This window comes from Vigna angularis, chromosome 1, assembly GCF_016808095.1.
Source record: "Vigna angularis cultivar LongXiaoDou No.4 chromosome 1, ASM1680809v1, whole genome shotgun sequence".
Lineage (NCBI taxonomy): Eukaryota > Viridiplantae > Streptophyta > Magnoliopsida > Fabales > Fabaceae > Vigna > Vigna angularis.
This window is the reverse complement of record NC_068970.1, coordinates 5067456-5085631: the sequence shown is the minus strand read 5'-3', so window position 1 is coordinate 5085631 and position 18176 is coordinate 5067456. Positions and strand designations below refer to the sequence as shown.

General features: G+C 31.3%; 1 protein-coding gene across 1 annotated transcript; it reads left to right on the top strand.

Moving 5' to 3' along the window:
* Positions 1–16001: 16001 nt before the first annotated feature.
* On the top strand, positions 16002–17847 carry LOC108337248 (protein ALP1-like). The gene has a single exon (XM_017573731.2). The coding sequence runs from the start codon at positions 16351–16353 to the stop codon at positions 17722–17724; it is 1374 nt and encodes a 457-aa protein (XP_017429220.1). The 5' UTR covers positions 16002–16350; the 3' UTR covers positions 17725–17847.
* Positions 17848–18176: the final 329 nt, after the last annotated feature.

Here is an 18176-nt window from a genome sequence, read left to right as displayed (position 1 = left end):
AGTTTTTGAAGGTTGAACATGATTTGTGAATACCTCAACGGACATGTTTTATTTTTGTCAAAGTCAAATGTTTTCACAACTATGTAGTGGGAAAGGGGTTATTCATATAATACGAGTATTTCAAACAATTCAAAGTTCAAACTATTTTTTGGAATAACATTCAAACTTTAACTACCCTTCGATTCACCTCTCTACACGCAACTAACAAGTGGGTGAAACTAAATTAAACTAAATATCTCACATTTATAAAAGAAGTTTTCAATTTTTTATAAAGTCCATTTAGATAAAAAATCATATTCTAATTTCAATATACTTTCAAATTTTAAAAGAGTTTATATACTTTCAAAATATATAAAATATATGTTTCATTCGATTGTCTTTTATCATTGTAATTTTTTCACAACACTTTAATGAATAACCAATGTAATGCATGTTTTATAATTCAATATATATGCTTGTAAAAAATATATTTTGTATATATAAATATGTTTCAAAATATACTACGAACATTGTTGATGTGATTCAACATTAAATTATATGTCATTTGAAGACAATATATTATCTAATATTTAAATAATGTATAATATATAAGGAAAATGATATGTCGACAACGAATTTTTGCCAATAATTTGACAACGCCAGGTGGCGTCTTTGCATTGGTCAAATTTAATAAAAAGAAAATAGAGAGAAGTTATCAGACTAAGGGCAAAATTGGAAGAAAAATTTACAAGTTTAACATTTTTGGTTTCGCGGTTTTCGTTTTTTCGCTCTCACCTCTACACTTCTTTCATCCCTTTTATCTTCTTTCTCGATCTAACCTCTATATTCTCTTTCGTTCTAACCCTATTCTTGTATCTTTTTTCTGATTCGAAGTTTGGTGGCGGTTTGGGTGTCATGAATTTAATTCTTTTTACGTTATGTGTGTTATAATGAATAAAGGTGTTATATTGAAAAAAGAACGCAGAATATTAATAAGTATTTAAAGTGTAGGCAATGGTTTCAGAAATGAATATAAGTTGTGGAATTTGTTGACCAAAAAACCATACAAGTGAATTTAAGGGTCATTACTGGTTGGGAGGTTATGTTTGGTGGGGAAGAAGCCATTCTAACTGAGGGGACCAAGTTGGACAAGTGCAGAGCTAATCTGCAGAAAAAAAATTGTCATAATCGTTTACAGTGGCCTCCTAAACGATTACACGAGAGAAATCATTGTTTTGTACAGAAAGTTGAACTGAAGTAGTCAATTGTGGTGTCCTGGGTGATCATTGGCAAAAACTGTTAATTTAAAGCACAAGTCCACTTGTATTTACTTGGTGTTGGTGTTTGACTGGTGGTAGAGGGTGGTAGGTGATGGAAGGTGACCCCAAGAAGTGGGGAAGAAGTCATTCTTACTGAAGGGACCAAGTTGGACAAGTGCAGAGCTAATCTGTAGAAAAAACACTATGGTAATCGTTTACAGGGTCCTTGTAATCAATTACAATGGCAAAAAAGGCCTAAACTTGATTACCATGACATAATTTGAAAGGTCTTTGAGTATAGATTCCAACAAAACAAGAGTCAACTCATTTGGAGTTCGGTGGAGAAAGTTATGAGTAAAAGAACAAGCAAAGGTCAGAGTTGGCAAAAATATATGAAACGCTAACTTGAAAGAATAAACTGTACCAACTCAGATGTCCAAAAATTACAAATTAGTAGCCATTGGAAAGATTTTTGAGTCTAGTTTCTAATAAAAAAAGAATCACATCATTTGGAGGTCGGTGGGAAAAGTTATCAGTAAAATAGCCAGCAAAGGTCAAAGTTGACAGCATGTTATCTCACCCAAGTTGCTCATCTCATAAACATTGTTTTTTTCCTCCATCATGGGGTGCCAAAACATCACTTCTCACCCTATACTCACACTTAACAACAAAATCAAGTGAAAACCATGAGATTTATGCCAAAAAATTAAAAATTTTGACTATGGTCACCTAGGTTACCACAACTGACTCCTCCAGTACAAGTTTCTGTACAAATCCGGAATTTTGTTCGTGTAATCGTTTACCCAATATTTGTAAGCGATTACAGGTGTATTTTTGGGTGCAGAAGTTTCAAGACTTCATCTAAGTTGTTCATCTCATAAACATTGTTCCTTTCCTCAATCATGGGGTGCCCAAACATGACTTTCCAGCCTCTACTCACACTTAAACACTAAAATCAAGTGAAAACCAATGGATTTATGCCAAAAAATTAAAAATTTTGACTATGGTCACCTAGGTTACCACAACTGACTCCTCCAGTACAAGTTTCTGTACAAATCCGGAATTTTGTTCGTGTAATCGTTTACCCAATATTTGTAAACGATTACAGGTGTATTTTTGGGTGCAGAAGTTTCAAGACTTCATCTAAGTTGTTCATCTCATAAACATTGTTCCTTTCCTCAATCATGGGGTGCCCAAACATGACTTTCCAGCCTCTACTCACACTTAAACACTAAAATCAAGTGAAAACCATCGGATTTATGTCAAAAAATTAAAAATTTTGACTATGGTCACCTAGGCTTCCACAGCTGACTCCTCCCGTACAAGTTTATGTACAAATCCTGGATTTTGTTCGTGTAATCGTTTACCAAGAATTTGTAAACGATTACAAGTGTATTTTTGGGTGCAGAAGTTTCAAGACTTCATCTAAGTTGTTCATCTCATAAACATTGTTCCTTTCCTCAATTATGGGGTGCCCAAACATGACTTTTCAGCCTCTACTCACACTTAAACACTAAAATCAAGTGAAAACCAATGGATTTATGCCAAAAAATTAAAATTTTTGACTATGGTCACCTAGGTTACCACAGCTGACTCCTCCAGTACAAGTTTCTGTACAAATCTTGGATTTTGTTCGTGTAATCGTTTACAGTGTCCTTGTAATCGATTATAGAGTCAAAAAAGGTGTAAACTTGATTTCTAAGGCATAATTTGAAAGGTCTTGAGTCTAGATTCCAACAAAAAAAGAATCAACTCATTTGGAGTTCGGTGGAGAAAGTTATGAGCAAAAGAACAAGCAAAGGTCAGAGTTGGCAAAAATATATGAAACGCTAACTTGAAAGAATAAACTGTACCAACTCAGATGTCCAAAAATTACAAATTAGTAGCCATTGGAAAGATTTTTGAGTCTAGTTTCTAATAAAAAAAGAATCACATCATTTGGAGGTCGGTGGGAAAAGTTATCAGTAAAATAGCCAGCAAAGGTCAAAGTTGACAGCATGTTATCTCACCCAAGTTGCTCATCTCATAAACATTGTTTTTTTCCTCCATCATGGGGTGCCAAAACATCACTTCTCACCCTATACTCACACTTAACAACAAAATCAAGTGAAAACCATGAGATTTATGCCAAAAAATTAAAAATTTTGACTATGGTCACCTAGGTTACCACAACTGACTCCTCCAGTACAAGTTTCTGTACAAATCCGGAATTTTGTTCGTGTAATCGTTTACCCAATATTTGTAAGCGATTACAGGTGTATTTTTGGGTGCAGAAGTTTCAAGACTTCATCTAAGTTGTTCATCTCATAAACATTGTTCCTTTCCTCAATCATGGGGTGCCCAAACATGACTTTCCAGCCTCTACTCACACTTAAACACTAAAATCAAGTGAAAACCAATGGATTTATGCCAAAAAATTAAAAATTTTGACTATGGTCACCTAGGTTACCACAACTGACTCCTCCAGTACAAGTTTCTGTACAAATCCGGAATTTTGTTCGTGTAATCGTTTACCCAATATTTGTAAACGATTACAGGTGTATTTTTGGGTGCAGAAGTTTCAAGACTTCATCTAAGTTGTTCATCTCATAAACATTGTTCCTTTCCTCAATCATGGGGTGCCCAAACATGACTTTCCAGCCTCTACTCACACTTAAACACTAAAATCAAGTGAAAACCATCGGATTTATGTCAAAAAATTAAAAATTTTGACTATGGTCACCTAGGCTTCCACAGCTGACTCCTCCCGTACAAGTTTATGTACAAATCCTGGATTTTGTTCGTGTAATCGTTTACCAAGAATTTGTAAACGATTACAAGTGTATTTTTGGGTGCAGAAGTTTCAAGACTTCATCTAAGTTGTTCATCTCATAAACATTGTTCCTTTCCTCAATTATGGGGTGCCCAAACATGACTTTTCAGCCTCTACTCACACTTAAACACTAAAATCAAGTGAAAACCAATGGATTTATGCCAAAAAATTAAAATTTTTGACTATGGTCACCTAGGTTACCACAGCTGACTCCTCCAGTACAAGTTTCTGTACAAATCTTGGATTTTGTTCGTGTAATCGTTTACAGTGTCCTTGTAATCGATTATAGAGTCAAAAAAGGTGTAAACTTGATTTCTAAGGCATAATTTGAAAGGTCTTGAGTCTAGATTCCAACAAAACAAGAATCAACTCATTTGGAGTTCGGTGGAGAAAGTTATGAGCAAAAGAACAAGCAAAGGTCAGAGTTGGCAAAAATATATGAAACGCTAACTTGAAAGAATAAACTGTACCAACTCAGATGTCCAAAAATTACAAATTAGTAGTCATTGGAAAGATTTTTAAGTCTAGTTTCTAATAAAAAAAGAATCACATCATTTGGAGGTCGGTGGGAAAAGTTATCAGTAAAATAGCCAGCAAAGGTCAAAGTTGACAACATGTTATCTCACCCAAGTTGCTCATCTCATAAACATTGTTTTTTTCCTCCATCATGGGGTGCCCAAACATGACTTTCCAGCCTCTACTCACACTTAAACACTAAAATCAAGTGAAAACCAATGGATTTATGCCAAAAAATTAAAAATTTTGACTATGGTCACCTAGGTTACCACAACTGACTCCTCTAGTACAAGTTTCTGTACAAATCCTGGATTTTGTTCGTGTAATCGTTTACCAAGTATCTGTAAACGATTACAGGTGTATTTTTTGGTGCAAAAGTTTCAAGACTTCATCTAAGTTGTTCATCTCATTAAAATTGTTCCTTTCCTCAATCATGGGGTGTCCAAACATGACTTTCCAGATTTTACTCACACTTAAACACTAAAATCAAGTGAAAACCATCGGATTTATGTCAAAAAATTAAAAATTTTGACTATGGTCACCTAGGTTACCACAGCTGACTCCTCCCGTACAAGTTTATGTACAAATCCTGGATTTTGTTCGTGTAATCGTTTACCAAGAATTTGTAAACGATTACAAGTGTATTTTTGGGTGCAGAAGTTTCACGACTTCATCTAAGTTGTTCATCTCATAAACATTGTTCCTTTCCTCAATCATGGGGTGCGCAAACATGACGTTTCAGCCTCTACTCACACTTAAACACTAAAATCAAGTGAAAACCAATGGATTTATGCCAAAAAATTAAAAATTTTGAGTATGGTCACCTAGGTTACCATAGCTGACTCCTCCAGTACAAGTTTCTGTACAAATCTTGGATTTTGTTCGTGTAATCGTTTACAATGTCCTTGTAATTGATTACAGTGTCAAAAAAGGTGTAAACTTGATTTCTAAGGCATAATTTGAAAGGTATTTGAGTCTAGATTCCAACAAACAAGAATCAACTAATTTGGAGTTCGGTGAAGAAAGTTATGAGCAAAAGAACAAGCAAAGGTTAGAGTTGGCAAGAATATATGAAACACTAACTTGAAAGAATAAACTGTACCAACTCAGATGTCCAAAAATTACAAATTAGTAGTCATTGGAAAGATTTATGAGTCTAGTTTCTCATAAAAAAAGAATCACATCATTTGGAGGTCGGTGGGAAAAGTTATCAGTAAAATAGCTAGCAAAGGTCAAAGTTGACAGCATGTTATCTCACCCAAGTTGCTCATCTCATAAACATTGTTTCTTTCCTCCATCATGGGGTGCCAAAACATCACTTCTCACCCTATACTCACACTTAAACAACAAATTCAAGTGAAAACCATGAGATTTATGCCAAAATATGAAAAAGTTTGACTATGGTCACCTAGGTTACCACAGCTGGTTCCTATAGTTCAAGTTTCTGTACAAAATCCAGATTTTGTCCTGTAATCGTTTACCAGGAACCTGTAAACAATTACAAGTCAATTTTTTGGTTCAAAAGTTTGTGGACTTCACCCAAGTTGCTCATCTCATAAACATTGTTCCTTTCCTCCATCATGGGTTGCCAAAACATGACTTCCCATCCTATACTCACAAATATTGTTTCATTCATCCATCACATACATGAATACTCAATCAAAATGGCCACTTTATTCATTCACATTCCAAATAAATGCTCATTTCACAATGACAATAAAAAAGGAATTCAATTAACATTAATAATAAGTAACACAAGCAAAGATGCATATTTTATATCATTGAACAAAATAGGTTACATTACACAATTTGTTCATCTATTTCAATGTTGTATTACATTCTTTTAACCAATCAATATATCACTCATTTTTTATTCTAAACAATCCATCTCCAGGAGTCCTAAGCGCTCTACTCTTGTAACGCCTTCGTGATCCGACCCTACATACGTCTTCATAGGAGGTGGATTGGTGGACATGCCTCCTGGGGAAACAAATTCATTGTTCATGAAGGGTTCTGCACGAGGCACACTCTGTCCACCATCATCTTTATTTGTTCTTCTAGCTTTCTCTTCAGCCAACTCTGCCTCTAGGACAACAACCCTCCGTTTAAGTTCTGCAATTAGATTGTCTTGCTCGTCTAAAGCACGCATAAAACTTTCTCTGCATCAACGACAAACAAAATAAGCAAAAGGGCAAATTCCTAAAACGAAAACAACAAAAATTTTAGCACAAAAGGGAAAACCCAAAAGCCAAACCAAAAACGCAATGACGAAAAAGGAGGAATAACGCATTTACCTTGTTCGAAGGACCATGGTTACCGGAACTTGCCATTTCGCACAATACCCTCAACAAAGAGGACGATGTTGAGCAAAACAAAGAGATGCAACGAAAACGTATAAGAAGAACGACAACCAAGATCGAGAGCGACAACAAAGAGGGAGAATGAGAACGAGAAGAAGAACGTAGAGAACATTGCTTTCTAATGAAATAGGACAAGGGGCATATTTGGAAGGAGACAACACGACGCACACAGAACAATCACAGAGAAAGCAAACTCAAGAGGCAGGAAACGCAACCTTCCTTTCCAATGAAACAGACAGAGGTTTCCAATGAAACAGACAGAGGGGTATTTTGGGATTTTCAATTAAAACAAAGCTTACAGACTTCCACTTCCACGGTTTTTAAAAAAAAATTCATTTTAAAACCAAACCAATGAACATGCGACACGTGGCGTTGTAAAAAAAGTGTTAAGAAATCGTTGTTGGAATATCGCGATCCAATATATAATCTATAATCATTGACAAAGATGATTATTTTAAATATATGCTTAGTTTGTGTAACATCCCATAATCTCACACTTGATCATTCATAATTTATATATTGTAACATTACATTTAAGATAACATCTCATTATCTCACACTTGATAATTCATAGTTGATATATATATATATATATATATATATATATATATATATATATATATATATATATATATATATATATATATATATATATATATATATATATATATATATATATATATATATATATATATATATATATATATATATATATATATATATATATATATATGTGTGTGTGTGTGTGTGTGTGTGTGTGTGTGTGTTTTAAACTAAGATTTCAACTACAAAATCATAAATATAACTCGAATTCTTCTAATTTATTCTTCTATCTCTTTCTTCATTGGCACTGAATCAGACGACATTCATTCATCTGCTCCCGTATAACGAATTATACGATCATCGCACATACACAAACACAAACAAGTAGGGTGAGCTAACATGCAACAAATCATTTATAAAACATGCATAATTACTTTGATACACTCAACAAACCTCATATAATAATTATGTCACACACCCTCATACCATCGTACAACAATCGCACCATAGATACTCATCACATCATACTACAATCCCTAATAGACACTCATCCCACAATACCCAATAGACACTCATTTGGATGATACGTTGATGAGCGGTCACGGGAGGTTATGCACTTGTGATGACTTCTACTTCTTCTTACAAATACACTTCCAAAATATTCCATACCATCCACAAGGTTAGTCCTCAACACTATGTCCAAAACCGGCACATAGACCAGGACCTCCTGCCCCTCTCACCATATAATTCATCCTTCTCTACTTGAGACTAGATGATTATTAGAGTATCAGGATAACCTCCAACAACAGGACTCTCAACATCAACATATACACAAATACCATATCATTACAGAATCTCTTCACGAGACTCATACCATGCTCATATTCCTCAACTCATATTATACCATTACAAAATCTCTCCATAATACCCATATCATGTTCAGATGCATAAATTCAAATCCAATATAATAAAATACAATCATCACAGAAATCATACAAAATGAATATATCACAAAATAAATTAACAATACTAAAATATCACCATAAATGGTCACCGGAGAAGAATCAAATGTTTGACGAATCAAAGTCACCATAAACGTCAGTACATATGACTAGTCACAACTTACTGGATTTGACCAGGGCTGCTCTATGATTAGGGATGTACCAACTCCGGTTTTTAAGATTCCTCTATCCTATCATCACAATTATAATTCATAATTCCATATCTACCACAATAACATGAATTCATCAGAAATTTTCATTCCAACAAGATATATTGCATAATAATTTAATAGTACATAATCTGTTCAACAAGATTTAAGTTAAAAACTTGTCAAGTAGACTTCCAGGAAAGAGAGGTGCGTCACAATGGACAACTTAAGTACCAAGTGTTTCCTTAGCCAAAGTGTTCCTCAACTAGTTTTAACAAATTTCTTATTTACAGATTCAAAACAACAACATATAATATTAACACAGAAATTCAATATAGATAGATATATAACAAGCACCTATGTTTTTCATTAATAGTATTCACACAGAATTTCAAGACATGAATAGTAATAAAACAATACTAAATCATAATATAAAAGCTTAGAAAGGTTAGCTCCCCTACCTCTATTCTAGACTTAATCTCTTGCTCATAATTTGTTTCCCCGAAAACCCTCCAGAACTTCTAATATTATTTATTATATTAATATTTTAATCACCACTTGACATAATTTTTAACAAAAAAGTAAAAGAGAGTTTGAACCCATGTTCTTGAAATCACCACAATTTTCTACCAATTAAGCTACCAAAATTTCTTATTTAGTTTTTCACATTTTATTTTTTTACATAAACTTATTATATTTTCCATTCACAAAGAAATCTAGTAATAAAATTGTTACTATTAAGCTAAATACTTTTCATTGGTCTTACCGTTTGTTTTGGTTTATACGTCTTATTATCAATTTTACTCTTATCAATATAAATTATTTTATATTTTTAAATTTTATAATTGCTTTAATCTTTAATAATATTTTTATTTTAATAATTAAAATAATTCATTTTTATTTATTTTTAAAATAAAGGTGGACATGTATTTCCAACTGGTTTAATTAAATGAAGTACCATTTACAACTTAAAGATAAGTTTGATTATATAAAATAATGTGTTAATAAAGTTTTATTATTCAGTCTAAAATTTTGAAATGAATGTTTCAATTAAGAAAATTAAGTGTGTACCCACCTTACACCTTTAAATACATTTTACCATTTAATTATATTTTTATTTCTTTAATCTGAAATCATGTTTTCTATCACTCGTATATTATTTAAAAAAATTATTCATTCTAACATAATTTATAAGTTTATGTATATATAACTGTCATTTCTTCTAACAATCAAATATATACACGTGTCTTTATCATACTCGACATAAACACACTCCCAAAAAAATATACATTCAAGTTTCTCCGTTTTTTCCTAATTATTTTATTGAAAAAATAAAGTAAAAAATACTTCATTGTTCTATCTTTTTAAGTGGACAATAGTATATAATTTTTACATGCAAATATATATATATATATATACATATATATATATATATATATGTATATATGTATGTATATATATTCCTATACCACTGGTAGTTTCGATAATGAGTGCTTTTAAAGGTTTTTTTTAACGTTTATGAATGATTAATATTACCATAACGTTTTCTGTTTAAACATAAAAAGTAAATTCTTATTTTTATTATCCGCAAATTTTAAAATATTTGCAGTTTAAAAAAAATTGAGAATAGTTCAAGCATGTATTCCAATTATAAATTTTCTATCAATCAAATGTTTTGCTTCATTGTAAAAATATATCTTCTACCGCCGTATTTGTAATTTGTTTTTCATTTAATTTATATAAAAAAATATAATACGTGAGCAATTGTTATAAGTTGTTAGTGGAATGGTACAACACACTTTTACATTCATTAAGGATATAAGGATAAAATGATAATAAAAATGTAAAATTTTATATTTAAAAAAAAGTAAAAGTGAATTTAGACATGTCAAATAATATTTTTGAAATTGTTAGTATTTAAATTTGATGTGTTAATACGTAAAAGATATAATAAGACGTAGAAACTGAATTAAACTGAAATAACGTGAAAGCTAATGGACGGTTACCAACCAAACCGTGTGTGACTGCGTAGACAATCACGTTCCTATTAATGATTTTCTTCTTCCTTTTTCATTTTACTGTATATACGTCTTTAAAGAAATGCACTCATTTAATAAATTTTTCATTATGTTTTTTGTATTTTTTCTAAAATTCATTTCTTTAAACAATTAAAGTATCTAACCATATGTTAAATTCTAAGTAATAAATTTGTCTAGTGCTTAATAGCTTAGTCGAGATGAAACTTAATAATTTTGTCATAAGGTTATATTTGATAGAAAATATGTTAATTATTTAGTCAAATAATTTGTTTGACTAAATAATATCTAAACATAAGAGACTTAACTAGATAAAAATTTATCAAAACCGTTTTATTCAACTAAATAATAATTTAGTTAAAATAAAGAATGCAAGTAAATGATAATTTAATTGAAATGATTTCTAAATAATTAATATGTTAATAGTTGAATTAAAATTTTTTATACGAATAAATAATAAATTTAAGGCTTAATACTTTTTTTGATCCCTCGAAAGAGAGGATGTTCAAATTCATCGTACCTTTTTTAAAAAGTTAAAAAGGGTCTCAACTTGTGATAAAAATGTTCAAGTTAATCCTTTTTTGTTACGGCGTCAAATTTTTAAGGGTCTCAACATAATGATGTGTCTAGTTTATGTCATTGCGTGACAGTGTAAGGTTAAATGACGTGTAAAATTTAAATTTAAATTTTTTTGACATAGGGTAGGGGCTGCTTGCTTTGCGTTGAAGAGAATGCATATGTTGATGGTGCGATGAAGACTGGCAAGACAAATAACCAGTCAATTCTACTTTTTCAGCAAATTTCAAAATGCAAATCTCCTTAATGGTGGCTGAAGTAAATAAACAGGTTATGTAGTATGAAAATCGTATGATAAACTAATCCTTTTTTACAGTGATTGTTTTAAAAATAATTTCTACAATAATTTCTGATTACACCGAGAATAGATAGAAAATAAACTTCAAGAAATTTCGCAGGACAGAAAATCCCAAATTAGGAACCCTAATCGCGAGTTCATCGCGAATAAAAAACATGCAACCCTCTCACGAAAATCACCCAACCAAGATTCGTCATCAGCACATCAAACTCTTCGAACCTGCAAGCAAACCCTTCATCGCCAGTCTTCATCACGCCATCAACATGATCTTCTTCAACGCATAGCAAAGCAGGCCCTACCCTCTGTCAAAATATTTTTTAAAATTTAAATTTTACACATCATTTAACCTCACACTGTCACGCAATGACATAAACTAGATACGTCATTATGTTTTGTCCAGGGTGACAGCTGCCGTTAAAAATTTGACGTCGTAACCAAAAAGGATTAACTTGAACAGTTTTTTCACAAGTTGAGATTTTTAACTTTTTAAAAAAGATAAGACGAATTTGAACATTCGCTCGAGAGGGACCAAAAGAGGTATTAAGTCTAAATTTAATATGAATTAGATCATAAATATTTGATAAAATATATAATATTATTTTAAGTTTTATAAAAAAAAAAGATATTTTGAGTATTAACAAGAAGATTGGTTCAATCAATACTATGAAAATGATCAAGAAAGCTTCGACAAAAGGTCAAAGTTTTTTCTATATAATGAAGAGAATACACATGAGTCATTCTTTTTAAGTTGAAAGATTTAAGTTTTAAAAATTAAAAACATAGAAAAAAAGAGTAAGAATTTAGAAACTAAAATAAGAAGAAAAAATGTTCAAAGTCCTAAAACAAAAATGATATTTTTTAAAAGTTTTTTTTCTTAAAGGTTTAAAGTAATCAGTACTAAATAAAATTATTTGAAACATTTTTTTTTTGTCTTTGAATCCTAAAACAATTAGAACTAAAAAAATATATTTGAAATCTCTTTCTGAGTCATATAATGACTTTACCTAAACTTTGAGCCATGTGTGTTATATAAATATAAATATTGAATACATGAAATATGTAACTATTAATTAAGATAGAAATTTTTTCTTTATGATCTCTGTGTTTTTAGTGTACATAATTTATTATCAACTTTTACCCATAATTAATTCTCAAGTTTACTTTTACAAATATAACTCATTTTAATAGTTATTTTCAAATATATAATTATAATATCATGCAGTTCTCGTAATTTTTTTAATAATTATTATAATTTTTAATTATATTTTTATTTATTATTATTACAAAAAATATACCCAAGAGACATATATTTCCAGTAATATAATATAATTAATTAATGCATGGAATATTGTATTGTATATATCATATTAAAAAGTAAAATATTTAATACATAGTATAATATAACATGGCAGGTAATGCATGCAATATTCTATTCTATAAAATAAAAGATAAAAGATTCTATATTCTATATAATACAATATGATATAGAAAAGTAAATATCTAATACGATATATAATAAAATACTTCCTCTGGTCTTTAATATAATACATAGTTTAAAAGAATTTTTGAATTTATTTTATCAGACAGTGTCGTTTATGTGAATAACTAAATTTTGTTTTTTTTATCAAATATTATAAACATATTTTCTTATTAAAAATATTATAATAGCAAAGATAAGTTTAATATGCTAGTAACATTTTTTTAAAAAAATAAATTAAATTGAAATAATTATTATGTTAAAATATTTTATATTAAAGACATAAGCGAGTACAATACAACAACTGATGTGTATAAAAATATATTCTGTTTTAGTATTAAAAATTAAAAATATTTAATAGATGTACCTAAAAGGTGAGTAGCTAATCAATGTTAACACCATTGGTGTAAATGGAGTCTCATTCAATGAACTTATTTACTGTAGCTAATTAATGATAAGACTATGTAAGTTCCCCTCTGATAGCGACGTTCCTAATTTCCCCCATACTTCACTCCTCCCTAAATTCAAAACATTAATAATTAAAGTATATTTGTTAAAAATTGGTTAATTTAATTTATAGTTTTACTAATTACAAAATTTTTCAAATCATTGCTTTTAAATAATTCAACCACCTAAAAAATAAAAATTAAGAATTTTTAATTTTTTAAACCAAATTATTTTATTCTCAAATCTTTATGGGATAAAAAAAATTGCATTGTTGAGTTGAGTATTCACTAAATAAAATAATTAAAAAATATAGAAACTTCACTTGACAATAGACTATTAACTAGAGCTGTCAAATGAGCCCCTTTAATAAGATTTGGCCCTAACCCATGTGGGTTGGGGCCAAAAAAATCCACAGGGCCAAAATAACTCTTTATTGAAAAAGCCCACAGGGCTAAAAACCCCTAAAGCCCTACAGGCCAGGGCTAGCCCATGGGCTTTCCTTTTTACAAAATTTAAGTCCAGAAACATAATATCATCATACAAGTAATCACAAATCATGTGTATTTTTTATCCAGCTTTCATTTTGTCTTTGTTAGTAATAACTTATAACCATAATTGATTCATGTATAATTATATTTTTTTACCAATAAAATTAATTTTCTACTTCATAACTGTTTCTATATTAATTAGTTTAATAATAATGCTTTTATACAATTATTCTTTAATTTCCAAATTTTGTTTTGATAATTTTTTCATCTTAATTTTGGTTTCTTAATTTTGGTTTGTAAATTTGACGGTTTAGAGATATCCACATAAAATAGGTTTAAAAGTTAAAAAATTTGATTTAATTTGTAAAATTTTGATGGACTAACGAATTTATTTATAGATGATAATCTATTTTGTCACTAGGTTAAATCAATATCATTCGATTAAGATTTGTGATCAAAATTACATTATTTTTAATTGGTGTGAACATGTTAAAATTTTGACTTAATAACTTTTTAACTTTTTTAATTTTCCAAATTTAATAAAATTAATATTTATTATTTACAAAGTTATATAATTCTTTTAAAAAAAATTTATGAAACGTATAATTTAGTCATTTACATCAATTTATATATTTTTATGTCTTTTTCATATATTTTATATTATATTCATTTGTCTTTTTTATTAGTTTCTTATTAAGAGACATTGATGTAATTTATTTATTATTATAATTATTATAATTTTTATTTATTTTATATGTTAATAATTAAATACAATAATAATTTTAATTTTAGTATTATAAATTATAATATTATATTTATTTAAAAATATTGTATCTATTATTTAATTATTTTTTATTACAATCGGCTCAATTATGATAAATAATTCAATAAAAATGATCTTTGTTGGATAAAGATAAGTATGATTTTAAAATATTAATTTAATCTAAAAGGTTAGAAAAAAAATATGATTTTATAACCACTGGGATTACATCTAGATCTTGTATACTAACATATATGATATTCATAAGAATTTTGCCTAATAAAGATTTTCACTAAAAAGTTAGTTATTTTATTACGTGAAATTAATTTTAAATTTTACAAAGTTTGTGGTTTAATTTTTTAATGTATATATATCTATACAAAACATTCAACAAAATAATTTTATATGACAAACTATAAAAAATAAAAATTTTACACCAATATTAAAAATTCATCCAATCAGTAGATTTGAATTTAAAATCTATCTATAATTAATATTTCAAATATTTACATAGATATCAGAATTTGATTATTGAAAAATCAAATTTTCAACTGTGTTACTTTTATAATTTCTTTTTTGAAATTTTTTTCATTTTCTTTTAAATAAAAATAATAATAAAAATTTTCTTTTTTAACTTTCCAAAATAATAAAATTATATATTTAAAATATACTTATAATTAAAAAATTATTTTAAATAAGTTTTTATAAAATCAATATTTATACATTTATATTTAATTAAAAAGATATTAAATATCATGTAAATTTTGAAAATTATTGAACTTGTAAAGTAAATAAAAGAAATAACTAAAAAAACATTAAAAGTGAATTAATTTAGTTTGGGGGCTAGCCCCATCCTAACCCTACCCCAACCCACTTTATGTGGGGCTTTAGGGGTTGGGGCTTTTAAAAAGCCCCCTATTAAGGAGGCTAAAAAATTGGGGCTTGATTTTAGAAGGGGTTAGGGTCAACCCATGGGACAGAGGCTCAAATGACACCTCTACTATTAACACGATAATTTAATAGTATGTGAAATCACGAATACACTCACGAACACATTGACCTGTGTTCAAAGAATTAAAAACAATAAAATCTCTTTTACTTTACATAGTAAATAAGCATATTAATTTAACTTTCTCATTAAGGAAAAGGTTATAAAGAATTAACTTAATTAACACAATTAATTTGTACTTCATTTGAAAGTTTTTCTTATTTTTCTTAATGAACAAGATTGACAAGGGAGAGAAAAATTAACGTGTGAGTAAAAGAGGGGACGAGAAAGATAAGAAAAAATTTCCTATTCGCTTTTGGGCTTCAACTTTGTCCTAACCTAATCCCGAAGATGATTCCATGTTTAGGGAAACTTCTGGCAATTTTCCACAACAATTCGAACGTTTTACATCTGGGACCGCGTTCAACAAAATTCCCACGTTTTGCTTTACTTAAAAAAAGAAGAAGAAAAAAAAGATATAATAGAGCAGTGATTAGTCATAGTCAGGGTCAAAGGTACCGCGTTCTCATTTGTGCACACGCCTACGCTTCTTTCTCCTTCAGTTGTTTCGTTCGACAAAACTATAAAGGCCACAACACTGGTCTCTCTTTCCCAAATTCTTCACCGTTCACACAAGCTTTTCACACATTGTTCGTTTCACATGGAAATTGGTTCCCCTTCCTTCCTTACCCTCGAAGACTATTCTTCCTTCTTTCTTCCTGATACAACCAATATGGACCCTAATTCCACCTTCATTCCCAACCCCAAGAAGCGATCCCAATGCGACTTAAACGATACCGCATTCAACGACCTTCTCAATTCCCTCGTCCAACCCATCATGGATTCTAACCAATTCCAACAACCTAAATCAATGCAATTCCAACTCGATTTCGACTCCTCTCCCACCAAAAGACCTCGCCGTGCTGCCGTAGAAGATGTCGACACTGCTACCTCTTCCACCGCACCACCGCAGCAGCGCCGCCTCTGGGTCAAGGACCGTTCCAAGGACTGGTGGGAGCGCTGCAACCGACCGGACTTCCCGGAGAATGAATTCCGCCGCTGCTTCCGAATGAGCAAGGCCACCTTCGACACCATCTGCCAGCATCTCGACTCCGCCGTCACCAAAAAAAACACCATGCTCCGCGATGCCATCCCGGTGCGGCAGCGCGTGGCCGTCTGCATCTGGCGGCTGGCCACCGGTGACCCTCTCCGCGAGGTTTCGAAGCGCTTCGGGTTGGGAATCTCCACCTGTCACAAGCTCGTTCTCGAGGTCTGCGCCGCCATCAAAACCGTCCTGATGCCCAAGTTCCTTCATTGGCCGAATGAAGCCGAAATGAATGTCGTGAAAGAAGAGTTTGAGTCTCTCTCCGGAATCCCCAACGTTGGAGGGTCAATGTACACCACTCACATTCCCATCATTGCACCCAAGTCCAACGTGAACGCTTACTTCAACAAGCGTCACACCGAGCGGAACCAGAAGACGTGTTACTCAATAACGGTTCAGGGCGTGGTTGATCCCAGAGGGGTCTTCAACGACGTTTGTATCGGCTGGCCCGGTTCTCTCTCCGATGATCAGGTCTTGGAGAAGAGCGCGTTGTACCAGAGAGCGAGTAGGGGAAGCTTGAAGGACGTGTGGGTGGTGGGAAATTCGGGGCACCCTCTGATGGAGGGTGTTTTGGTACCCTACACGCACCAGAACCTTACTTGGACCCAGCATGCGTTTAATCAGAAGGTGGGGGAGATTCAGGGAATCGCTAAGGAGGCATTTGCGAGACTCAAAGGGAGGTGGTCTTGCTTGCAGAAGAGAACCGAAGTGAAGCTTGAGGATTTGCCGGTGCTTCTCGGTGCCTGTTGTGTTTTGCATAATATTTGCGAGATGAGGAATGAGGAAATTGACCCCAACTGGAAATTTGAGATCTTTGATGATGAAATGGTGGCGGAGAATGGCATTCGCTCAAGTGCTGCAGAGCAGGCCAGAGATCAGATAGCGCATTATTTGCTGCACCATGGCCGCGCCGGCACCAATTTTTTGTAGACACGGATCAAATCTCTAGATCTTTTCAGGCATGCTGATGATGATGTCTTGTACTTTGTTTTCTCATTTTGTCAAATTCTTTTGGCTATATATGGCTCAATAATAATAATCATTATTATTATATATTATAGCCAATAATTATAATAAGTTGTGATCGATGTTAGCAGTGACGATATGGGTGTAGGTATATATCAAATTGTTGTGTACGATAGATATCTTCTGCCCAGTTGAAAAAAGGAATGAATTTTATTTTGATTTTCTTATATAAGAAGGCTTTCGGGTGTGTCCTTGAGATTTCAGAAATTGTGTTAGTTCCCGCTTCTAGTTGAAACAAAGGGCTGGGATTCGAGTTTGATTGAAATTAACGTCAGCCTGAAACCGCGGCTTGTTTTTCTTATTTGATTTCATTTTTCTGTGTATAGTGACGTAATGTAATTACGTTCATCCTGTCC